This window comes from Salvelinus alpinus, chromosome 5 (genome assembly GCF_045679555.1).
Source record: "Salvelinus alpinus chromosome 5, SLU_Salpinus.1, whole genome shotgun sequence".
In the NCBI taxonomy this organism is placed as follows: domain Eukaryota; kingdom Metazoa; phylum Chordata; class Actinopteri; order Salmoniformes; family Salmonidae; genus Salvelinus; species Salvelinus alpinus.
In genome coordinates, this window is record NC_092090.1 from 21,164,916 (window position 1) to 21,190,937 (window position 26,022).

The 26,022-nt window shown below is 44.1% G+C and overlaps 3 protein-coding genes across 3 annotated transcripts; 2 read left to right on the top strand and 1 right to left on the bottom strand.

Moving 5' to 3' along the window:
* The first annotated feature begins 2,281 nt into the window (after nt 1-2,281).
* pdcd7 (programmed cell death 7) lies at nt 2,282-6,038 on the top strand. The gene is made up of 5 exons (XM_071400895.1): nt 2,282-3,724; nt 4,266-4,404; nt 4,607-4,837; nt 5,120-5,207; nt 5,497-6,038. Exons 1-5 carry the CDS (start codon nt 2,420-2,422, stop codon nt 5,633-5,635), a joined length of 1,902 nt encoding a protein of 633 aa, XP_071256996.1. The 5' UTR covers nt 2,282-2,419; the 3' UTR covers nt 5,636-6,038.
* Nucleotides 6,039-6,089: 51 nt separating this feature from the next.
* On the top strand, nt 6,090-21,725 carry ubap1lb (ubiquitin associated protein 1-like b). The gene is made up of 7 exons (XM_071400898.1): nt 6,090-6,981; nt 7,087-7,190; nt 9,863-10,016; nt 12,516-13,124; nt 15,753-15,968; nt 20,282-20,383; nt 20,729-21,725. Exons 3-7 carry the CDS (start codon nt 9,885-9,887, stop codon nt 20,861-20,863), a joined length of 1,194 nt encoding a protein of 397 aa, XP_071256999.1. The 5' UTR covers nt 6,090-6,981; nt 7,087-7,190; nt 9,863-9,884; the 3' UTR covers nt 20,864-21,725.
* Nucleotides 21,726-22,995: 1,270 nt separating this feature from the next.
* On the bottom strand, nt 22,996-25,814 carry kbtbd13a (kelch repeat and BTB domain containing 13a). The gene has a single exon (XM_071400896.1). It carries the CDS (start codon nt 25,344-25,346, stop codon nt 23,448-23,450), a length of 1,899 nt encoding a protein of 632 aa, XP_071256997.1. The 5' UTR covers nt 25,347-25,814; the 3' UTR covers nt 22,996-23,447.
* Nucleotides 25,815-26,022: the final 208 nt, after the last annotated feature.

Genomic DNA, 26,022 nt, shown 5'->3' on the forward strand with positions numbered 1-26,022 from the left:
GAGTGTTCAGAGGTTGTTTGATGAACTACAGTTGTCCAGTGTTCTTCAGTCCTGGTGGGTTTATTTAGTCCTAGCCACCCAAAAACATGCACCCTCATCAGTTTTTATAGGCTGCCGTTACACAGGCAGCCCAATCTTGATATTTTGCAAATTAGTGGAAAAAGATCCGAATTGGGCTGTCTGAGTAAATATTTATATTATTAGATATATATTGATATTATTATATATTTATATGATATTTATATTATTAGATATATATTTATATTAGTTATTTAAATAATGTCACAACAATGATCTATGAGCAGTAGAGGAACTTCTCTCTCGCTCTTTCTCAATTTAATTCAGTTTAAGGGGCTTTATTGGCATGGGAACCACATGTTTACATTTCCAAAGCAAGTGAAATAGATGATAAACAAAAGTGAAAAAAAACTAGGAATAATGAACAGTAAACATTACACTCACAAAAGTTTCAAAAGAGTAAAGCGATTTCAAATGTTATATTATGTCTATATACAGTGTTGTAACAATATTCAAATAGTTAAAGTACAAAAGGGAAAATAAATACACATAAATATGGGTTGTATTTACAATGGTGTTTGTTCTTCACTGGTTGCCCTTTTCTTGTGGCAAAAGGTCACAAGTCTTGCTGCTGTGATTGCACACTGTGGTATTTCACCCAATAGATATGGGAGTTTTGAATTCTTTGTGGGTCTGTGTAGTCTGAGGGAAATATGTTTCTAATATGGACATACATTTGGCAGGAGGTTAGGAACTGCAGCTCAGTTTCCACCTCATTTTGTGGGCAGTGTGCACATTGCCTGTCTGCCTACGGCGGCCTTTGCTCAATAGCAAGGCTATGCTCACTGAGTCTGTACATAGTCAAAGCTTTCCTTAATTTTCCTCAAAGCTTTCCGCCTTATCTCAGCTCACTGGTCACCATAGCAACACCCATTCGTAGCACACGCTCCAGCAGGTATATTTCATTGGTCATCCCCAAAGCCAACACTTCCTTTGGCAGCCTTTCCTTCCAGTTCTCTGCTGCCAATGAATGGAACGAATTGCAAAAATCACTGAAGCTGGAGTCTTATATCTCCCTCTCTAACTTAAAGCATCAGCTGTCAGAGCAGCTTACCGATCACTGTACCTGTACACAGCCAATCTGTAAATAGCACACCCGACTACCTCACCCCCATATTATTGCTTACCCTCTTGCTCTTTTGCACCACAATATCTCTACTTGCACATCATCATCTGCACATCCATCACTCCAGTGTTAATGCTAAATTGTAATTATTTCGCCTCTATGGCCTATTTATTGCCGACCTCCCTACTCTTCTACATTTGCACACACTGTATATAGATTTTTTCTATTGTGTTATTGACTGTACTATTGTTTGTGTAACTCTGTGTTGTTTGTTTTTGTCGCACTGCTTTGCTTTATCTTGGCCAGGTTGCAGTTGTAAATGAGAACTTGTTCTCAACTGGCCTACCTGGTTAAATAAAGGTGAAATAAAAAAAATAAAAAAATTGGGTCAGTCACAGTTGTCAGGTATTCTGCCATTGTGTAATCTCTGTTTAGGGCCAAATAGCATTCTAGTTTGCTCTGTTTTTTTGTAAATTCTTTCCAATGTGTCAAGTAATTATCTTTTTGTTTTCTCATGATTTCATTGGGTCTAATTGTGTTGCTGTCCTGGGGCTCTGTGGGGTCTGTTTGTGTTTGTGAACAGAGCCCCAGGACCAGCTTGTTTTGGTTCATCTCTCTGTAGGTGACGGCTTTGTTATGGAAGGTTTGGGAATCACTTTAATGTAGGTGGTTGTAGAATTGTCTCCCTCTCTCCCAGGAAGACAAGGAAGCAGCTAAGCGTAATGGGACCTCTTCTGCTTTTTGAAACTGCATCTTAAGGTTTAAGTGTCTTCCTTTCCTCGTCACCTTTCTTTCTCTTTTCTTTCCTCTGCACCGACCTGACAGAATGGGGTGGTCATTATATAGCTCAATGGTTAAACGGTCTCGTTTCTTTAGATCATAGAAGTCTGTTCTCCAAATTAGTAGAGGAGACAAAGACAATCGTGCAGAAGTACTGATGCCAATGACAGAAAACGTATTCTAGGACGTTTTTTTTTACTCTGCATTATTGGGATAGACTCCTAAAACATTATTTCACGGTAGTCTACACCCGTTGTATTAAGCGCATGTGACCAATATAATTTGATTTGAGGAGAGGAACCAATTTTAGCCAATTGGGATGCCCCCGGTCTTTCGCTTCGTAAAAATAAAACGGATATACGTGTACTTTTATCCGGTGTGTGACGTCACCCTGTAAACATGGTCGCCCCCAGCGTTCAACAGTGTCGTTAGCTAGCTAAATACGTTTGAAAACATCCGAGTTTATTATTTTCCACTTAATCACGCCTCTTGAAAATGGATAAACCAACGTTCCAGTCTACGTCGGGAGGACGGCAGCACCCCGTTTCTAACACTGGAGGTCCCGATACGTTTTACCTTAGAGGGGGACCTCCATATCTCGGACCGCCGCCGATACAACCACCACCAGTATGTGAAACATCGTTTCAAAGTAACATGCCGAGTTCAAGTAACGTTGCTGGAGCGTTTTGGCCCGGTCAAAACGCTTCCCAATATCTTCCTCCACCACAACAAGCCCCAGTTAGCGACCAGAGATTCCCTCAAAGTCAAGAGTGGACTCCACCTCCACCCGTGTCAGGATATGGCAGTCAACCATATGGCTTCAGACCCCCCTTTCCACAACCACCGCCTAGATTTGAAGGCTACGGACCACCTCATATGTCGTCCCCTGGATATGGTTTTGATCCGTCGATACCCCCGCCGCCCCTCAACAACCCGGCACTCAGTCAGTTCCCTCCCATGTCTTCACAACCAGTTCCCTTCCACAGTCATCCAAAGCTGGAACCCAACACACATGAGGGGAGACCACCAAACGCATGGGCTCAGGGCTACAATGTGGGTGATGCTCAATCGAACATGGGAACTTCCGATTTCCAAAGATCATTTGATCACAATCCAGCATACCCTATCCCCGGTCCACAACACAGTCAGTATGGAAACCCTGATGCAAGTTTTAGACCAAAGCATGCGGACAGTGGTTACACTGAACATCGTAGCAGACCTCTCCTAGCCTCCCCGTCTTTGATTCCGATGGGAAACGCTTTGCAGCGTGACCAAGGTTTTAGCAGGCCTATGGCTCCACAGCCGCCAGACGAAGACTCCATTCAGAGGATGCAAGACGAACAGTGGCTGAAAGATTTCTTGAGGAACCGAGAGAGGACAACAGCCAAGACCTCCAAACCGGCGCATCCTCATTCAAGGCAAAAACACCCAAAGGTCTCAGTGGCTCACATACGAGACACCCTGTACGGTGCCATACAGCTCGTTTCAAAGCTGTCCATGGCTTGTGAAACGCTGAAGCACAACTTGGAGAATGAGAGCGTCTGGGCGGATTCTTACGCTGAGGCAGTGGGTGTGAAAACAGATCTGCAAGAGAAACTGAAGGTCCTCGGTGACTCTGAGTTTGTTGAAAGTCTTAAAAAGAAACTGAGTTCCATCAGTAAGAGAAGGGCCAGGCTACGACGTCGACAAGTGGAACAGGACGAGGACAAACAGAAGGAGGAGGAACGAGTGGCTGAGCGTGAAGCGGTAATCGACAAGTGGAGGATGAAGCGTATCCATGAAGTAGAGGAGAAGAAGAGGGTGAGAGAAATGAAAGGGAGCACTGTCAAACTCAGTGTCTCATCTCTGATCAATAGCTCCCCCTTTCCACCTTCAGACCGGAGCCCTCCAGCTTTAAACATAAAGGTTGCATTTTTTTGTTCTAGCCCAGCACATCTGATTCAACTAAGGAAGGGTTTGATGTTTAGATGACAATTTGAAGTGTGTGTGTTGGGCTAGAAATAAACTGTGCAACTGTGGGGCTCCCAGGGACTGGAGATGAGACACACTCCTGCTCTAAGTAATGTGCGTTACACACGTCAGCAGCAGGTGGCCACGTGTGCTTAGTTTGGTGACAGTGAATTTCAAGACAGTCTAACTGCTTTCATTTTGATTTAACTCGCTCATTGGACAGCTGTTGATTGATACACAAATCATGGACACATCTGAATATGCTTTGATGGAAACTGCTTTTTGCAGATATATATATATATGTGTGTGTGTTTTCTGTATTGATTTGACACAGACTATGAACACGGCTTCTGTTATCTATGTCTTTTTTTGTGCTCCCCTCCCCCATCAGGAGCAAGAGCTGAAGCTGGCTGCTGACACGGTGCTCTGTGAAGTGAGGAAGAAGCAGGCAGATGCCAAGAGGATGCTGGACATCCTCAGGTCACTGGAGAAGCTACGCAAACTCAGGAAGGAGGCAGCCTCCAGGAAAGGTAAGGAGAAGCACCATAATTGTGCACCAGTTTCTCTTCAGATCTTTTGTCTAGCCAACTGCTGTTCAACTTCACAACAACAATAGTCAAAAATCTCTGTTCTCATTGAACAAATTCATGCAGTACCTCTCTGTTTCACTCCATTTTAAAACGTTTTCTGACAACTGAACATAAACTTTTCTCTGTTTGTGTCCCCTACCAGGGATCTTCCCAGAGAAAGAAGCCGACCAAGCATTTGATGGGCTGGTGGAGCGCCTGCGTGCACTGATCAGGAAGAGGACAGGGGTGTATGGGGCAGAGGAGAACGCCCTGCGGGTGATGCTGGAGAGCGAGCAGGAGGAGGAGCGCAGGAGGGACCTGGAGAAACGACAGAAGAAGGAGAGGGAGAGGCTACTGCTGAGGAAACGAGAGATGGATAGCATGCTCTTTGGAGGTAATTAGAAACCCTATAAAGGCTGGTGGTTTTTCCCAAAAGGAGAGTCGGGACCCACTTTCAGGTTGTAGCCTGTTTATTTCGGGTCATGGAAATAAACACATTATTTAGTTAATTGGAACACAGCAATTCAAAAGGTATTAGGTTGGTCATCTAGTAGCACACAGTTTCTGAACCACTGGTAAATAATAAAAAAAAGACACATTATTTAGAGATTCTGATTTTATAAGTTAATATCTGAATAACCATTTATCTTAATGTGACTGTTCTCCCCTCCTCCAGATGAGATGCCTCCTGACCACCCCCTACAGCCCTTCAGACAGTACTACACACAGGCAGAGCGCTCACTACCAGCCTTAATACAGATACGGTTTGTGTCACACAAGCATTTTACTAGACTTAGAGATTTACCTCCACTAAGGCCCTGTTCAAATACTTTAAGACTGCACCCTTCCTTCCTTTTCTTCCTTCCTTGTTTCCTTCCTTCATTGTATGTATATATCAAGTGTATGAAAGGGCTCCACCAATGCTTTTACTGTTAAAGCATATCTAACTATTGATATTTAACCAGTCATTAAATCAAGGAATGAAGGATGCATGCACTTTTAAAGTGCTTCAGTATCCTATGTTTTGGCTCACCTGCTGTCTTTCTCCTCTAGGAGAGAGTGGGACCTCTGTCTGGTCTCAGTGGACCACCCAGACGGCACCACGGTCCCCCAGGACTGGGTCTTACCACAATGCCCCACAGATGAGATTTGGGCCACAGCCCTGGACCGAGGGGACTGCCTCGGACCCTGACTGACACCCATATTGGCTCTGGAAAGGACTGGTCATTCGTTAGCAGTGTATTCAGCAAGTTACTGCAACAAGACCTGCTGGAGAAGTGAAACAGAAGAGTGAAATTGACTTTTGTTTGATCATTTCTGATTGCCATTCACAAAATGTCCACAAGTGACATATTGGCTTTCGTTAGGGTATTTCTACCCTGACAAAAAAAAAAAAACATTGTTCTTAAAAAGATTCCAGCCAATACTTTTTTCTGTATATTTTTATGGTTTTCTTTAAGGATTTCTAAATCAGTTCTTAATTTTACAAACAGCTATTTGGTAGTTACTCTCTCCAACTGATATTTGACTGAATTGAAACCCTATTTATCAGGAATTCTGTATTTTCTGAAGTCAATAAATATTTTTTATTCCTGCCTGCTGGAAACTGTGTGCTACTAGACGACCAACCTAATACCTTTTGAATTGCTGTGTTCCAATTAACCAGATTATTGACCATGGTCAGTTGGTGTCACGGCTACAGTTGAGCTAAACGTGTCTTACAGAGGAGGGTTCTTAGTGACGTCACACTGTCTGGCTCTTGGATCTCTGTTTCCCTCTGTCTACCTTCTGTTTACCACCTTTACACAGCATGGGTGTACCGAGAATCTCTTAACACCCTGGCCTGCCAAGGAATGGAAGGATTACTCTTCTCCTTGTTGGCCTTCTCATTAATCAAACCAATTGAATACCCAGTTGAATGTCTCGTACAAACATTTGACACTGTCTCCTCATAGTTTGTAACATCAGACATCTTTTTGGAGTCACGAGTTACAAGCTCACAGGGAAACACCTGCTCCTCGCTCTTCTATACAGAGAGACATATGTTCCATATAGAGCTGACTTAACTCCCTGTTCTACATGACAGATATAGTCGAATACAATGTTATTTGACACATGCACCGAATACAACTGGTCTAGACTTTACTGCATCCCAAAGATGCAGAATAAAACATGTAATAGTAACATGAGAAATATAATACACAAGAATGGAGGTGAATGCAGGGAGTACCAGATCAATGTGCAGAGGTATTTTAGGTAGATCTGTTATGGCTTGGGGGTTATATCTGTTCTACAAAATACATGTATATCTGAACGCTCTGCAATGCTTCACCCCCTTAACAGACCCTGGGGGTGGTCCCAAATGGCAGCCTATTCCCAATGTAGTGCACTACTGTTGACCAGGGCCCATACCTATTCCCTATATAATGCACTATATAGGGAATACCAGAATAGGGTGCCATTTGGGATGTGGTGATGGTGTAATGGGAGCGGTTTTCCTTGGGTCTTTCCAGTCGACATGTGCCTGGGCAGCAGCAGGTAAGCAGCTGAAGTCAGTGAGTTATGTCAGTAGCATAGTGGTTCAGGAGGGCTAATCCTCCTGTATCCTCAGACCTCACGCCCACTGCTCTTAATTACCAACAGGTTGGGAGAGGCAGCAACAACACACACAACATCAGTAACCCACGCCTGAGAGAGGAAGAACGCACTACAGAGAAGAGAGGGACTGCTCACAGAAACAAGTACAGGTACATAAAAAAAATTGACAGATTATTTGAGTAGCAAATGTTTTGTGATGATATGGATTTGGTTGAGTCTGAGTATTTACTTGATTATTTTTTTTATTTTTTTATTTTATTTCACCTTTATTTAACCAGGTAGGCCAGTTGAGAACAAGTTCTCATTTACAACTGTGACCTGGCCAAGATAAAGCAAAGCAGTGCGACAAAAACAACAGAGTTACACATGGAATAAACAAACGTACAGTCAGTAACACAATATGAGGTTAAGGCCTCATGTCACGCCAACTGGTTTTTTCACATAAGGATGTTTTGAAATGCTTGTGCTATCGTTTGAGTAGCAAATGCTTTTCTAGAGGTGATGATAGTTCCTCTGGTGACGATAGTTCCTCTGGTGATGCTAGTTCCTCTGGTAATGCTAGTTCCTCTGGTGACGATAGTTCCTCTGGAGACGATAGTTCCTCTGGTGACCATAGTTCCTCTGGTGACGATAGTTCCTCTGGAGATGATAGTTCCTCTGGAGATGATAGTTCCTCTGGTGACGATAGTTCCTCTGGAGATGATAGTTCCTCTGGTGATGATAGTTCCTCTGGAGATGATAGTTCCTCTGGAGATGATAGTTCCTCTGGTGACCATAGTTCCTCTGGTGACGATAGTTCCTCTGGAGACGATAGTTCCTCTGGTGATGATAGTTCCTCTGGAGATGATAGTTCCTCTGGAGATGATAGTTCCTCTGGAGATGATAGTTCCTCTGGAGATGATAGTTCCTCAGGTGATGATAGTTCCTCTGGAGATGATAGTTCCTCTGGAGATGATAGTTCCTCTGGAGATAGGAATAGTTACCATGTGGCAGGGGTGCTGTTGGGTGATATTCGTCTTTTAAATTTTTTTTACTAGCCTACTTCATATTACCCTTCAAGGTTAGGATAGTATATAGTAGAAGTAACCACTAGTTTTCATCTTGCTTCTTTTGGGCAACTGTGACTTATTGAACCCTTGTGCATCAGTCAATGTCCTGTGTATGGCACTATTGTCTTCTGGGGACATAATACCTGTCATAGCGTTATGGGTTTAGTGGTTCTACTCATGTGTTTCTCATATTTTTCCCTCACCTTTGCATGATGGCCATAATAGGCCTACAAGTGTTAAACAATATGGAAGGTGTTTCCCCACTCTGGAATCATACAACAATATTTGCTGAATAGGTTATTAATTTAAAAAAGGATAGATAGTCCTACTTAAAAAAAACATATTTTGAAAAACTAAACATTTCCAGTGACGCAGTTCAACTATGGAAACAGACGACTTTATTGTACAATGTAGGTCTACTGTCATTGAACTTTCCATTGTCTCGCTCTTCGTGCGTTTTAAAAACAAGTTAATAAGCTTAACCGGCATCTGTCTGTTTAGGTCTCCAGCCTGGTCATTAGTCCAGCGCCATCTGAAGCTAGAAGGGCAGCCATAGAATCAAAACAAGTAGTGCTATAATGGGTACAGCCCCTCAAACCAGAGTTTGGCTGCATCATCATTGATACACTTTCACCCATTGTGACATCATTGACTTGAATGAGGACATTCATTCTACTCATTATGGTTCTGTGGAGCAGACATTCCTGTTCAAATGAACATCTCGTGGTGGGTACATTGGTGGCCATATTGGTGTACCATTAGGAATGTTGGATCAATCAAGGCTTCTCACATCCGGGCCAATATTCATAAGCAATTTAGGATCAGGTCCTGCCTGTTCACATAGGCCTAATCTTATTCATTATGATCTTAAAGGCAAAACTGATCTTAGATCAGTACTCTATCCTGAGACGTTTTATGAATACGGGCCCAGAATTCTGCGCCACATAAAAATGCATTATTTGCAACAATGACTGTTTTCAGCTGTTTGGCCACGCCTCAAATCACAGTCTTTTATATATGCCCTATATAGTGCTCAACTTTTGACCAGAGATAAGTAGTGCACTATATAAAAAAGGGTATTCTTTTCCTAATTCTACAGTAGCAGCCATACTGGGGTTGATGATCAGCTGTGGTGGTGAAGGGGCTTAGTTGTGATGATGCTTTAGCCTCACAACACCTGTCTGCGTAAGGAGGGTTTACTGGAGTGTGTGTTTGCATTCTTTCTTTCGTACGGCAGTGTGTGTGCATGCATGCGTGCATGCTGGCTTTCTGCCTTGCGTGCGTGTGTTTTCCGTCCCCTTCGGCCAATAGGAGAGGAGCATCAGGTGTTGACGACTGAAAGAGTCAGACGTGGTACGTTATAATCCTTAATCCTCTACCCCCAGACTTCCCTCTCCTAGATTGTGTAACAGAATCTACCGATATAGAAAGGAAAAAGTGTAAGAGTCTGGGATTTCTGGGAACCAAGAGGTGCATCTGTTTTGGTCTCCTATCCAATCCTGTCTAAATGTGACAGAGATACCAGGTAATTTATTTCAGGAGAGGCAATATAGCTCACTTGTCTCTCAGTACCAGACCTCACCACCGTATGCTAGTTACTGGAACAGCTGGAGTCCAGGTTACAATGATTGACAATAGTAGACTGTTGAAAACTGATTTCTCTCTCCCTCCTCCTCTTCCTCCAATCCTCCACTCTCCTGCTCTTACTTCTCCTCCTCTTCCTCCTCTCTCCCTCCTCCTCTCCCTACTCCTCATCTCTTCTTCTCCCCCAGTGACCAGAAGAGCAGCAGGAGGATGTCCTGTCTGGATGAGGTTCCTTTTAAGACCCTTCTGGGATCTCTGGAGGGGCCCAGGGAAGAGGTGGAGCTGATCACAGCCCCAGACATCACTGCCCCAGACTATCTCACCATACTGCAGGAGACAGAGGTTGGTGTGTGTAAGAGATTGAGGGTAGAATACACATCAGTACCATTCACTTGTATCACTCCACATTATCACTGATCATTGCAAGGAGCAGTTTAGTATGAAATTAACAACCCACACCCTCTGTGTTTCACTTTAACACTCTATCCTTAACACCTACTTAAAATATCTCCCTGCCAGCCAATTCTGTCAGTTCAGTGATTATGACAGGATGAGGAGAGATGTATAAAAATAAATTCTCTAATTGGACAAAGGCTTTGTGGCTATCATTTATTTGTTGATGACACTAGAAAGCTTTAATGCCATTCTACACATGGTTGGAACATCAACACAGATAGAACATAACACTCAAAATACAACACAGACAAAAAATAACACTCAAAATACAACACAGACAGAACCTAACACTCAAAATACAACACAGACAGAACCTAACACTCAAAATACAACACAGATAGAACATAACACTCAAAATACAACACAGACAGAACCTAACACTCAAAATACAACACAGACAGAACATAACACTCAAAATACAACACAGATAGAACATAACACTCAAAATACATCACAGATAGAACATAACACTCAAAATACAACACAGACAGAACCTAACACTCAAAATACAACACAGACAGAACCTAACACTCAAAATACAACACAGATAGAACATAACACTCAAAATACAACACAGATATACAACGGGTGTTTTAATCACGCTGTTTTCCAATGTTGTCATCGACTTTTACTGAGTAGAAGAAGTAGAGGTAGAAGTCATTGGAAAATGGCTGACGTCTCCTGCTCTTGTCTTAGTGTAATTAGGACTATTATGATACTGGGTGGCCTTTGACCCCGTCCACTACTACACCGCCAAACCTAAATCCCACAGTGACCACCAACATTGTCCATACAGTCAAATGTTTGTGTATTTAACGGAGAAGGGAAAATATCTCGCTTCAGTTTAGTTGTCAAAACCTCGGCCAAGTTTTCTTTCTCCTTAATCGTGTTAGGGTTCGAGTAAGGTTTGTTTCCACATTTACAGTGGCCTCAACACACAGAGTGTGTACGATGTTCTCCCTACATAGCTTTGCAGTTTGAAGCTATAACATAACTAAATACTGGGGCCAGAGAAACTCTGCTGGGATTGTTTTTATCAATACCTTTACGGCATGGCCTTTATATAATTAATAAAACATCAACAAAAATTGTGGTTTCCTGGTCCCAGTTCTGTTTGTGCTATACTCACCTACTTATATGGCCATTGGCAAGTCAGCACAAACAGATCTGGGAACAGGCTTGTTTGTGGAAGTATTTGGTTGGATTTGAATTAATTTCATAGGTATTTTCCACACAAAAAAAATCTATTAACTTCTGCCTTTGCAATGCATATAGTACGTACATTAGAAGGCATTGTAGACCTTAACATCTCTCCGACTTCTCTCGAAGCCCCAATACTGCAAGTCTCTTTTTTCTTCCAGACAGACTATCCATCCCAAATGGCACCCTATTCCCTGTATAGTGCACTACTTTGGATGGGAGCCCTATTGGCCCTGGTGAAGAGTATTACACTATATAGGGAACAGACAGCCACCTGCAACTCATACATAATCTCCTCATTGTTAGTATTACTCTGAAGCCATAGTCAGCGGTTTAGAATCTGATAAACCCAGTGTGATTATTACAGGAGCCTGATGTCGAGATTTTATTTTCACCTCCTCTGATCTGGAGAGAGTTGAGTTTGACAGCCTCATCCATCTAAAGCCAACAGAACATAGGTTGTGTCTCAAATGGGACCCTATTTCATATGTAGTGCAGGGAATATAAAGGGAACAGGAGTGCTATTTGGAAAGAACATCTAGTCTGGGCTGAAGAAGGCACCTTTGTATAATTCTGAAAACACACGCACAAGCACACACACACACACACCTCTATTGGGATCAATTCATTCATCTTGTTAACAGAGAGAACAGCTTCAATCTGATGTGTGGTGTCGTGGTTTTGTGGTTTTTGGGCATCACATGCAAGAGTATTTCCTACAGTCTGGGAAATTGATGGGAAGGCAAACAAAGCCATAAATGTAGACAAAATGAAGGTGGAAAATTGATAGTGAAACATTTGCTGTGTTGCGTCCTTGGCCTTATTGGATCCTTCCTTCCTCGCTTCCTTCTCTTAATCACATGATATTGGATAAGTGTGAGCCAAGTGAAAGACCAAATCGCTAAGGGAAAGCCGAGTGGGTGTTAGACATTGGCGGTGGGTGAGTGGATGAGTTGTGACACTTTAACAATGTGAAGCGATTTGAGGGAAGAAGGAAGCATCTGCTAGAATGACTGATTACCTGATTCATTGTTTGATTGGTTCGCCATTTGATTGGTTGGTATTCGAAAATATGTTAGTGACATAACGTGATTAAATGGTTCTCTTAAAGTACACTCCATTCATCCACCCACCCACCCACCAACCAATAACCATTTACCAACCCCTCTTCACCTCTGTCAACAGTACATGTTCAGCTTGGAGAACTGGGTGCTTCAGGGCCTCCAAGGAGGTTACCCCAGCCAGCCCCAACCCCCCGGCCCCAGATCCCCATCCGAGGTGCTCCCCTCCAGCCCACCCTACTGGCACCTCTTCAGCAGCCCCCAGGAGAGCCGCCTGGCCAGCCGACACAGCTCTGACTTCTGGGAGCCCAACCCCCGCCAGCGCTCCCACAGCCTGAACCCGGTTGACATGCGCACCCGGGTCAAGTTCGTCATCTCCGACTCCGAGGAGGAAGAGGAGTGCTCTTCGTCGGGAGAGGGTTCCTCGGAGTCTGGTTCAGGGTACAGGTCGGATCAGCGTGTTCCTGGGATGAGGAACCCACGGCAGACCTGCACCTCTAACGTCCTGAACCTACCTGTCTCTCAGAGTGGTCTGGTGACCTACCAGCGGAGGAAGAACCTCCGCCAGTACTCGCTGTCCGTTCTGGAGACCTCCAGAGAGTGTATCCAGGGGACCCCCTGCCCCCCAGGAGGACCCAAGCCACCGTCCCCCTCATCCCTACCCAGACACCCATTGACCAGGGCCAACACAGAGAATGTCCCCTCCATCAGACACCACAAGCCAACACATCCGGTACGGACATGACCTCCTATTAGGAGAAATATAGTAGAGAAATGGAAGGCTCAAAATCAAATCAAATTTTATTTGTCACATGCGCCGAATACAACAGGTGTAAACCTTACAGTGAAATGCTTACTTATAAGCCCTTAACCAACAATGCAGTTTTAAGAAAAAAGTGTGAAGTAAAAAATAAAAAAAGTAAAAAAGAATTAAAGAGCAGCAGTAAAATAACAGTAGCGAGGCTATATACAGGGGGTACCGGTACAGAGTCAATGTGCGGGGGCACCGGTTAGTCGAGGTAATTGAGGTCATATGTACATGTAGGTAGAGGTAGTGACTTTGCATAGATCAATTAGTATTGTTAGATAGTTAAAGGGATAGTTCTCCGAAATGACAAAATTAAGTTTCCTTGCCCTGAAAGCGGTCTACAATCCATACTTTGAATTGGTTTACCTAGCCACTGTCACCAACGTTAGTTAACTTCTGTAGCTGTACACCATCATGAATATCGACACACGAATATTGACACATCTTTTTGGATAAAAGTGTCAGTTTTACGTTATTGTTGCCTAGTTATTGTCCAACTGAGAAGCTCAGTATTATCTAGCATAGTATACTATTCTATTCATCAATCCCCTTATTTTATATTAGTAGGAATGGGTTCAGGTACACCCGGGTATGCCTCTATCAATAAGTAGGAATGGGCTCAGGTACACCCGGGTATGCCTCTATCAATAAGTAGGAATGGGTTCAGGTACACCCGGGTATGCCTCTATCAATAAGTAGGAATGGGTTCAGGTACACCCGGGTATGCATCTATCAATAAGTAGGAATGGGTTCAGGTACACCCGGGTATGCCTCTATCAATAAGTAGGAATGGGTTCAGGTACACCCGGGTATGCCTCTATCAATAAGTAGGAATGGGTTCAGGTATACCCGGGTATGCCTCTATCAATAAGTAGGAATGGGTTCAGGTACACCCGGGTATGCCTCTATCAATAAGTAGGAATGGGTTCAGGTACACCCGGGTATGCCTCTATCAATAAGTAGGAATGGGTTCAGGTACACCCGGGTATGCCTCTATCAATAAGTAGGAATGGGTTCAGGTACACCCGGGTATGCCTCTATCAATAAGTAGGAATGGGTTCAGGTACACCCGGGTATGCCTCTATCAATAAGTAGGAATGGGTTCAGGTACACCCGGGTATGCCTCTATCAATAAGTAGGAATGGGTTCAGGTACACCCGGGTATGCCTCTATCAATAAGTAGGAATGGGTTCAGGTACACCCGGGTATGCCTCTATCAATAAGTAGGAATGGGTTCAGGTACACCCGGGTATGCCTCTATCAATAAGTAGGAATGGGTTCAGGTACACCCGGGTATGCCTCTATCAATAAGTAGGAATGGGTTCAGGTACACCCGGGTATGCCTCTATCAATAAGTAGGAATGGGTTCAGGTACACCCGGGTATGCCTCTATCAATAAGTAGGAATGGGTTCAGGTACACCCGGGTATGCCTCTATCAATAAGTAGGAATGGGTTCAGGTACACCCGGGTATGCCTCTATCAATAAGTAGGAATGGGTTCAGGTACACCCGGGTATGCCTCTATCAATAAGTAGGAATGGGTTCAGGTACACCCGGGTATGCCTCTATCAATAAGTAGGAATGGGTTCAGGTACACCCGGGTATGCCTCTATCAATAAGTAGGAATGGGTTCAGGTACACCCGGGTATGCCTCTATCAATAAGTAGGAATGTTTTCCCACTTCTTAAAAAACGTTTTCTCTAGGCTGTGTAGTTCAAGGCCCCACTTCCTAGTTCCCATGTGCTGTTTTTAAAAAGTAAAGCACCAAACCAGATGTCCTCAGTGGGGCAGTGTGACGGTTCTATAACTGGCTCTGCCTCGGAGCAACATGGGCCTGGAAAAAGATGAGGGAGGTATTTAAACCCCCACACTAAGTATCAGACGTATTCTAATGCCAACCACAGCTCAACAAGCTCATGTGGGATTTGCTCAACTTGGACTCCAGATACAGTAGATATGTTGAATGGAAATATGCTAGATTGTATTTCAGATGAACTTGAAACTTTTAGATATATTTGTACAATACATTTTTACAAAAAACAAATTAAATTCATATTTTTGTAAAGAAAATTGTGTATAGGATGTTAGTTGAAAGAGAAAACAGATCCTCCTGAGTATATTAAGTTTTTTCCCCTATTCACATTTCTCAAATGTTTTGAGGGATGTGTTCTCTAAATATAGCTAGCGTAAAGTCTGTCCTTGGAATCGTCTCAAGTTATTATTAGTTCATCAGGATTAGCGAGTGGAATTACTCAGGGAAATGTATTTCTCAGCAAACCAGTGTTTCAAGGTTAGCCAGCCGTGTACGTTTCGGTGCTGTCATGCGCTATAAATGTTGCACTCATGTTGCGTGAATGTTGCCAGTTCCACACACAGGCTGTCAGTCAGGTTGTCAATCTACAGGCAAATAGAGAGGCATCAGTCAGGCTGGGGTTTCAGGCTAACCCTCTCCCTTTATGGGATTAGTTTTCTTTCTTTCACAAACTCCCCACCTCCCCTCCCCCTCACTCTCTCTCACACTCTCTCTTCTGCTCTTCCCCCCTGTGTGTGCAGTCCCCGAGTCCATACTTCTGCCTGCCGGCCCTTCCCTCGGTAACCTCACGACCCCTGGGTTCCCACGTCGCGTCAGTGCTGGACTCCTCGGTGGAGCTGCTGTCTGCGCTGAGCCCCGAGGAGAGAGAGCTGCTGCAAGCCATCACTGAAAGGGGCTATCCACTCCGCACCGCCATCATGGCCCTGCAGAAGACCGGACAGCAGAGCCCAGAACAGGTCCGTCTCAAAACACAGTCACAAACATTTCATAGACATGAATTTGACCAGTTTCTAGAATGAAAGTTTCTCTGACCAAGATGGCCGTCCTGTAGTTGTGTCACCGGAATGCCAATGTCCGTTCTAGTGGTCTGTTTAATTCTGTTGTCAGCACAACACTATGGACATTTAGCAGAGGCTTTTATCCACAGCAATGTGTGTTTTTACATGACATCATTGATACACCAGACAGAGTGATATGATGATGTAGCAGCCAATTGTGTTGTAGCCTAATAAGACTGTCATAAAATGTAGTTGAAACAGAGCTCTCTCCGATCCTGCCAGCCACATCTTCTAGTCTCTCTCTCTGTTCTCTTTTTCAATAGCAGAGATGCATAAAGATGGCGACCCCCATGTACTTGCCACAAATCCTTGCTTTGCTAAGTTCGCCGTATTGTACATTGCGCTCCATTACTCTTTTTTTAATGTTCGTCAGTAGAGTCTACATGATCCCAATTGTTTTTTAAACAAAAAAAAACAAAAAAAAGCAATTAAAAAAAACGGAAAAGTAGATTGTGCTGATTTATTGGCACATTGAACCATGTCGTGCGCCATAGTTTAAAAAAATAATCTGTGGATCGTGCTAAAACGTCATATCTGAATTCTGCCATCTTTATGCACCTTCGCCATTCAATTCAATAAGATTTATCATCATGAAATGCATAAGGAAATATTGCCAATGGACAATAGTTGTATATCTTTGTCTTATTACCCTTTTAAAAATATGTTTTCAGTTATACTCAGGAAAAGTTATTTAAAGTGCTAATTTGATCTCTTTGGTCTCTGGAGTCTCTCTCTCCGTCGTGTCCTCTCTTAGGCTGTTTTTCTTTTACATGACTAAAATATGTGTATAAAGATTTATCTCTCTTCAACATCCGATTTGCAACTTTTATGTTTACACTATCCTTACACTTGCCTTGGATGTGGTGTGGCCAAAGCCACATTCCTGCTTCAAGTTTTTGTGCAGCTATTAGCGTACTATAAATACCATAGTATATAGACAAACAAAATAAGTATAGCAATTCAAACTATACAGGCGCTTCTCATCTGAACCATATTGCACGTAATGTTGCACACTTGATTAATGCAACGATTCACAAATGAGTGGACATTTTAAAAGCCTTTCATGTTTTATTTGGCTTACAGAATAAAAAGGTAATTAAGGTCATTTTTGCTGGGACATGTGGCATCAGAGCCATTGTATTTCCACCATACATTCTATGCTTTACACAGAACATGTAAAGAGGGGTATGTGTTGTAGATGTTTCCCATATTACCATCGGACTTGGCTTGGGAAAGAGATTTGGATCTAGATCCGTCTCTAATACACAACAGCAGTATGTGTCCTGGAACTAGTATGTGTAGTCAGACTAGTGTAAAGAGGCCCTTAGCTCAGGCTTAGTGGTCCTGTCTCTAAGTAAAGAGAGCAGATCACTGAACATCCCTAATCCTCTGCTGCTTCAACAGACTGCAGACGTGCTTCAAAGACTCCACCATATCCCTTTATCCCCTGGATGTCTCTGTGTTATTCTGTTCAAAGCCAGCCAAGTCTGATATCCCTAATGCTGCATCACACCTGGGTTCACATACCATTTGAAATCTTTCAAATAGTAATAGCGTTTGCTTTAGCCTACCTGGAATGCCAGATGGGCGGGGATTGTACTTTTGTGACTATTCTATTGGTTCCATTGCACCAAGAAAACTCCATCAAGTCCAGCTAAAGTATTTGGAATAGTATGTCAACCTAGCTCTGTGCTTCATATTGTAACGGTACAATAAGTTCCCAAATGTTAAATCGCAAGAAATGTATTGCTCACGACCCGTGTTATGAAATGTAATGTCATGTAATATTTTTAATTGTGTATACACTGTAACTGCCTTAATGTTGCTGGACCCCAGGAAAAGTAGCTGCTGCCTTGGAAGGAACTAATGGGGATCCTTAATAAATACAAATACATACAACCAAAAGCCCCACGTTTGTGTAATTTGCTACAGTGCCACATTTCTGAGCATTGAGTCCACGTAGCCAGACATGCTGCCAGCACTCTCAACTTTTCCCCATCTGACAGTGTGCATCTACCTCAGTTGGCTTTGGTGTTTAACGACAGAGCAGAACATATGGTTTTAGCTCCCCGCAGCCCGGCTCATATTTGATGCCATTTGCCTATGAAGAGGGAGAGAGGAGGAGGGTAAAAAACAACATTGTAAAAATAGATACCAGATACTCCAAAGTTTCCACAACCTGCTCAGTATTATGTGTGTTCTCAGCAGAGTCATATATAGTTTCAGGGGCTGCCTCTGGCTCCTCTCTCTCAGGGGCTGCCTCTGTCTCCTCTCTCTCAGGGGCTGCCTCTGGCTCCTCTCTCTCAGGGGCTGCCTCTGGCTCCTCTCTCTCAGGGGCCGCCTCTGGCTCCTCTCTCTCAGGGGCCGCCTCTGGCTCCTCTCTCTCAGGGGCCGCCTCTGGCTCCTCTCTCTCAGGGGCTGCCTCTGGCTCCTCTCTCTCAGGGGCTGCCTCTGGCTCCTCTCTCAGGGGCTGCCTTTGGCTCCTCTCTCTCTCAGGGGCTGCCTCTAGCTCCTCTCTCTCTCAGGGGCTGCCTCTGGCTCCTCTCTCTCTCTCTCTCTCTCTCTCTCTCAGGGGCTGCTTCTGGCTTCTCTCTCTCTCTCTCTCTCTCTCTCTCTCTCTCTCTCTCTCTCTCTCTCTCTCTCTCTCAGGGGCTGCCTCTGGCTCCTCTCTCTCTCTCTCTCTCTCTCTCTCTCTCTCTCTCTCTCTCTCTCTCTCTCTCTCTCTCTCTCTCTCTCTCTCTCTCTCTCTCTCTCTCTCTCTCTCACAGGGGCTGCCTCTGGTCAAGGCCTTATCAGTGTCCTTGACCATGAATCAAGTGACACATTAAAGTTAGCTCGGCTAAATGGTTTAGAAAGTTTCCTAGCCTGCAGTGTGGAGGTTGCAGCCAGGGTTCAGCTCTTTTCTTATGTCCCCCCGCCCCTCTCTCTCTTTCTCTCTCTCTCTCTACACCGCCCACCCCTTTTGCTCCTATCTATTTCTCTCTCCATCCTTACCCAACCCTCTCTCTTCCCTTTTCTGTGTATCTCTCTCTCCTTCCATCTCTCTTTCCTCCCATCTCTCTCGCATTTCTCCCTCTCTCTTTCCCTTCCTCCTTCCGTCTCTCTATCTCTCTTCCTCCATCTCCTTCTCTCTCTCCCAGTGAAGAGAGAAGGCAGCTGGAGAGTTACATTAACAGGGATCAACTCTTTAATCAATGACCTATTTAATCAGTGTAATCCCCTGCCCTCTCTCTCTCCCTCCCAGCTCAACATGTTAAAACAGGGCCATGGGTCACGCTGCTCTCACACATATTACCTTTCACTCCGCTGATCTCAGATCAGTTCTTCTCCTTTTCAGTGTGATGTCATTAGCACAAGATTGGCCTATCAGATTATTGTTTTATATAATATGTCAATGGAATCACCTAATGTGTCTTCCTCATCCTTTTGTGCGTGCGTGCGTGCGTGCGTGCGTGCGTGCGAGCGAGCGAGAGAGAGAGAGAGAGAGAGAGAGAGAGAGAGAGAGAGAGAGAGAGAGAGAGAGAGAGAGAGAGAGAGAGAGAGAGAGAGAGAGAGAGAGAGAGAGAGAGAGAGAGAGAGAGAGAGAGAGAGAGAGAGAGAGAGAGAGAGAGAGAGACAGCGACAGAGAGAGAGAGAGACACAGCGACAGAGAGAGAGAGAGAGACACAGCGACAGAGAGAGAGAGAGAGACACAGCGACAGAGAGAGAGAGAGAGAGAGAGACAGAGACAGAGAGACAGAGCACGAGAACAGGTTGTCACTGCAGAAATATGATCTGATTTTATAATAATCTGTTATATACTGCTGTGTTAGGCGTAATTGGACTCTTGCCATAATAACACACATATTGATATTGAACACCACAGAGCACAGTGGCAGATTCACAATAACTACATCAGTTAATACTCAGTTACACTGAAACATTTACCCTTTTCACACTACCAATCTGTACTGCACTGACATGGTTACACATCCACCATAGTTACTGAAGCCGTGCTGGAAAGGACCATATGAAAATCAATATTCTTCAAATCACCTTGTCAACCATATTTGTGGCTGCTTTGTCTCTAATGCTCGTCTCTTGAATATATTTGGTTTTCAGACTGCTGTTGAGTGCAGAGACAGACAGTTACCCAGGCAACTGTTTACCTGCTAACTGACAGTAATGCTATTAGTCGTAGTAATCTGTGGTGTTGTGGTTGCTGTGTGCAGATCCTGCGCTATCTGGTGGCCTGTGACAGACTGTGTGAGCGGGGCTACGACGAGGCTCAGGTGGAGGAGGCTCTGGAGATGTTCCACAACTGTGAGACTAAGGTAAACATCATAGATTATTAATTTATTTATCTTGCTATTCTCTGTTTACCTCACAGCTTTCCTCTAACGAACAACTAATCCATTTGAATTGTACTGCTGGATTTAAAGGAATAGTTCACCCAAAATACAAAATGACATATTGGCTTCTTTACCTTCCGAATGCTAAATAGTAAGCAATTGGAGACCGTGGCCAGGTAAACAAAACCAAAGCATGGAGTGTTGTCTTACCTTGTCCATAAACTGCTAAAAGGGTAAGAAAATCAACATGCCATTTGGGTGAACTATCCCTTTAACTGTAAAAGCTGCTCTATCATCTGATGGTTTCTCCTCTCTCTCTCCCCTCAGGCTGAGGAGTTTCTTCACCTGCTGGCTCAGTTCAATGAGATGGGCTTCCAGCAGAACGCTATCAAAGAGGTTCTGTTAGTCCACGAGAACCACCGCGAGAGGGCCCTGGAAGAGCTGATGATGCGTGTGGCATGACAGGGTCAATGTCTGCTCCCACGAAAAATACATTGTAGGAGACATACATGCACCAACACAAACACAGTTCCTGTTTACTACAAACAATTATGTTAGCTAATGTATCATATTAAAGGGATAGTTCACTCAAACTATATTTTACTATTTGGTTCATTAGTCCACTGTTAATACAATCCCCAAAAAATGTGTATGTCACCAGTCAAGTCTTCAAGATTGAGCACTTTCAGTCCAGAGCAAAAACGATGATGAGTTTTCAGTGAACTATCCCTTTTAATGATATGTCATTTGTAAATTGCAATTTGCATGTTGAAACAATGTTGATTGACTGGAGCACACTAAAACTATACATTCTAGCAAATCAGGAAATTAACAGTGGCCTTCTAGGAAAAGTACAACTTAAACAATACAATTTACAGACAATCGATTTATTACATTTCAGGTTTTGACAATGTTTGATGTGATTTGCCCATTGTCAATTTTCTTTGTCAATTTCAAGTGTCACAGCATTTGTCATGTAGTATTTTTAACTTAAGTTCGATCTGTAATAAAATTGTATAAAATTCAGTAGACTATAGTTACATGCCAAATGGCATCCTATTCCCTTTATAGTGCACTACTCTTCACCAGGGCCCATAGGCTCTGTTTAAACGTAGTGCACTATATAGGGAATAGGTTGCCAATTGGGATGCAACCTGTGTTACTGGTAAGTCATTATCTGTATTTGTAGGGTGTGTGTACGGGGTAAAAGATCGAAACCTGAAAGAAGCTTGTAAATCTTTTTCTATATGGCAGGTTGTCTGAAATGACCCACTTGAAGTTGTACATACTGTAACTTGCACTTTAAAATTAAATTAAGATTTTGTATTCATTTGATTCGTTTTTGCCTACGATACAAAACTATTGTGTACAGATCACATGCGTATGAGAATTGAGATTTCTGTTTTCAGATGTTTAAAAAAACACATTTCTGATGAATCAAAATTCAATATACTTGTAATATCATACTCATGTCACCCACATCATATTAGGTCTTGATATGTGTGGGATACACTTCCACATTTTTGCCATGCTTTCCCCGCTGACGACGGACGGACGGGGTTACCACAATACAGGTTTGTTATTTGACTATCAAAGCCACGGCAGAACTTAGATGGGAGCAGCGAAGCAAAGGGAAGAGTCGGCATCTATTAAAGATGTGTATCTTCTGTTGATGGACCGGGAGAGCTTTAGAGGTCCTCTATGTTTGGTCAAGAGAGCATTTCTTTTATCACTTTGCTATTAATGAACTTCACTCATAGACTGTTAACAGACTAGACGAGTGGTGGCTGGTGGCACTTTAAATGGGGAGGACAGTCTGATAGTAATGGCTGGAACTGAATATATGGAATGGTCTTAAACACATCAAACACCTGGTTTCCATTTGTTTGATTCCATTCATTATTATGAGCCGTCCTCCCTCACCAGTCTCCACTGCTGTAGGCTAAAGAATGAGGGAAAGAACCATTCTTATATCATTAGGGGAGATTTTTGCCTGTTAACTGTAGGGGAAATGAATGGTTATATAAGTGGGAAAATCTGCACATCATTAGCAACATTCCTCACCCATTAACACATTATTTGAACAGTGTTTTATATTTAATTAAAACGACAATTATTTCATATATCTTCTGCCAAAGACAATCTATTCATTTGAATTCCTCAATCATCCTGTATTTACACAGGTAAATAGACCATGGAGAATACAAATCTCTCCTTCAAGGGATACCTGTCCCGAGACAGCAGCAAACATGCACTCGTTACAGAAATGTTTTATTGTACAGCGTGAACACTGCCAGCCTTATCTTACCCTGTTCACTAGCAACGAATGCCTTGGGGACCTGAGCCTGGGTTATAAATGGTTTGTTTGTTGTAAAAACAGGAAAGGATTTCAGTCTTTACGTACATTACTGAACATGTGTTTGGCTTTCATGGAAAGAGCTCTCTGAAAGGGCTGTGTCAACTCAATGTAATGAATCACTTGATTATAGTACACTTTATAGTACACTACACTTGGATACAGAGTCAAATTAGCCAGAAGTCTACTTGAGGCAACACATTTCTCAAGAACTATAGAAGACAATATTACTATAGAGTTTCTTAAATGCTATTTAATTATTCTTGGAAGATATGCTGCATTCATGACATGTGGAAACTAGGAAACTGATATTTCCCACTTGGAAAGTATCCAAATCAACCAATATGTTAATTAATTTTAACTCAGAGGTTCCGAGTTTCCAACTTCTTTAGCTCATTTGTTGATTTGTAGAGAGACACCGCAAGAGTATATTCAGAACGGCACAACGCTGTGTAATATTCAGATAGAAATATGCTATGAAGAACAAACATGCCTCTCTGACATGTAGAAAAAGGAATCGTCAGCTATATTCATGACATTTCTTTCTGCAACATTCCAAGTTTGCCTACTAAAAGTGGCCCAAGTAGCATACTAAACCTATTCACAAGAAGTCAGTCAAAGCATTCTAGTTCATTGTCCTGTTGTTGGTTTGTCAGGAGATATTAAAAGACTAAACTTATTCACAGGAAGTCAGTCAAAGCATTGTAGCAGAGAGTCTCTGCGTCTGTAGTCGATCCGATTCCCAAACTCCAGCCCGTCTGTCAACACCTCAGTGTTTCCCACAGTCTTGGTCTTGGGCAGTCTCATGAGAAACGTGTACATGGAGCCGATTCGCCCGAAGCCCTTGGTCTCTCTCTTGATTTTCCATCTGTACTCCTCCACGGCGAACTCCGTCGTCCTCATGCGGTTGAGGGTGAACACTGAGTCTCCTCTTATTACCGATGTGAACAGGGCTCCTTTACTGTTTGCGTATTGCCCCGGCAAGGCTGTCCACTGACCCGTAGTCAGGTTGTAACAGTCCATCACGCACATCAGGAAGTCTTCGCAGGGCCCGTTGCGCATGACATACAAATTGTCCCTGTGGCCCACCATGCAGTGGCCATAGCTCTGGTCACGGACTAGCGTGGTGACCAGGACCCATTGGTCCCTCTCAGGGACGTACTCGTGGATCTCCGTAACGCCTTTGGGTTTCCAGAGGCAGATGAAGATGCGGCTCATGGCTTTGGTGGAGGCCACGTTGGCGGCTCTGCAGGGGAGATTAGCGGCGAAGCGCCAGGTGGCCGTGGAGACACTGTACTTCTCCACCAACGCCATGGACTTCCGGTCGAACTCCCCACCGATGGCGTAGAGGCAGCCTTCGTGGCCCACTAACGTAAAGTTGTAGCGTGGCTGCTGGGGACTCGAAATAGTGGACCAGGAGTCACTCTCTGGGTCGTAGCAGAAGCCAGAGTCCACAACTTTCTTGCTGACGTCGTGGACGCCTCCTATAATGTACAGCTTGTTGTCTAGCACGGTCACACCTGCCATAGTGGTGCTTGTGTTTAAGGGTAGGTGACTCAGCACCTTCCATTCTCTATCTTCGTCATCCAGGTAGCAGACCGTCCTCTGACAGTCCTGGAGCTGCTCGACGGAAGGAGAGTGGCTGCAGACTGTGACGTACCGACTGGGGATGAGAGACTCAACGTACTCCACTAGGTCTTCTGGTAAGGTGCGCACAACATCCTCCTTCAGGTCCGAGTACATGTCTTTAATGAATAAAGCAGTTTGATGGGACAGATCCCATAAACCGTAGGTCGCGGCCGTGTGGTACATCAACAAGCAGTTCTCTGAGTTGATGATATTGGTCAAGTGCTTTGTCACAGACTCCACCTGTAGAAAGGTGGCACACTCTATGGCTTCCACGATTTCGTCACCACCCAGGATGGGGCGATCCCCGTCCAGGACTCGGAGCGCCAACACAAATCCCCGAGCGCTCAGCCCTTGCAGATGGACCTCATCCTGTTGGCATTCCCGCATTCCCGACTGGAAGAGGGCTCGGAAGTACTCACAGTGCTGCTCGAGTAGGGCTTTGTTCACCACAAAAACGCTCCCGTCAACTCTCACTTTCAGGCTGTCCATCCCTGAGTCCAAAGGCTTGCCGAGGGCAGGCTTGTCACTGTCCATCCCTGAGTCCAAAGGCTTGCCGAGGGCAGGCTTGTCACTGTCCATCCCTGAGTCCAAAGGCTTGCCGAGGGCAGGCTTGTCACTGTCCATCCCTGGGTCCAAAGGCTTGCCGAGGGCAGGCTTGTCACTGTCCATCCCTGAGTCCAAAGGCTTGCCGAGGGCAGGATTGTCACTGTCCATCCCTGAGTCCAAAGGCTTGCCGAGGGCAGGCTTGTCACTGTTCATCCCTGAGTCCAAAGGCTTGCCGAGGAAAGGCTTGTCACTGTCTGTCCCTGAGTCCAAAGGCTTGCCGAGGGCAGGCTTGTCACTGTCGGTCCCTGAGTCCAAAGGCTTGCCGAGGGCAGGCTTGTCACTGTCGGTCCCTGAACCAGGGCAGCTGCTTGGCTCCATCGCCTCAACTGAAGTGTTCAAACAGCACATTTGCATTTGTCAAGAGTGACGAAGTGCTGAGTCAGATCAAAATATCTCATGTCCTAGCATGACATTTTATCCATGATGATATTTCCTTTAGGTACAGTAGCAGCTAGACCGAATCCCCCCTTTCCTCTCCTCTGTGCAGAGCAGATGCACTTGACAGGGTATCCACTGTTTGTATTGCTCTTCACAGCTACGAGAATAGCAGAGGCTATAGATAGCAGTTAGGCAACGTGTGGCACAGTTATAATACATTATGGTGACATGCAGCCGGAGGGGAATCTAGTGTTGACCTGCTGGAAAGGGGAGATGGGTCGGATGGGAGCGGGTGGGCGAATGGATGGGCACAGCAGTACAGTTATGCTGATGATTTATTGGTCTTTGTCTGTGAGGCTGACAGTTTGTGCCAGCGGAAAATGTCAGAACTCTTGGCCTTGGAGCGGTTGGGCAAAGGTGAGAGACAACAATAGATTGTTCCCCGAGGTCACATTTGTTATACGAGACTATTATTCCAAACAGTTAAATTCTTAGTAACCTTGTCTGTTAGGGATCTGTTGCACATGACAACAGCATGCTACCAGTCCTTGTTCCAATACAGTCGTGGCACCTGTGCAAATACTTACATGCACATAGACGGATTCACCTACTGTAGTATAAATCATTCACCCCCCATAAAAATCATGTAAAT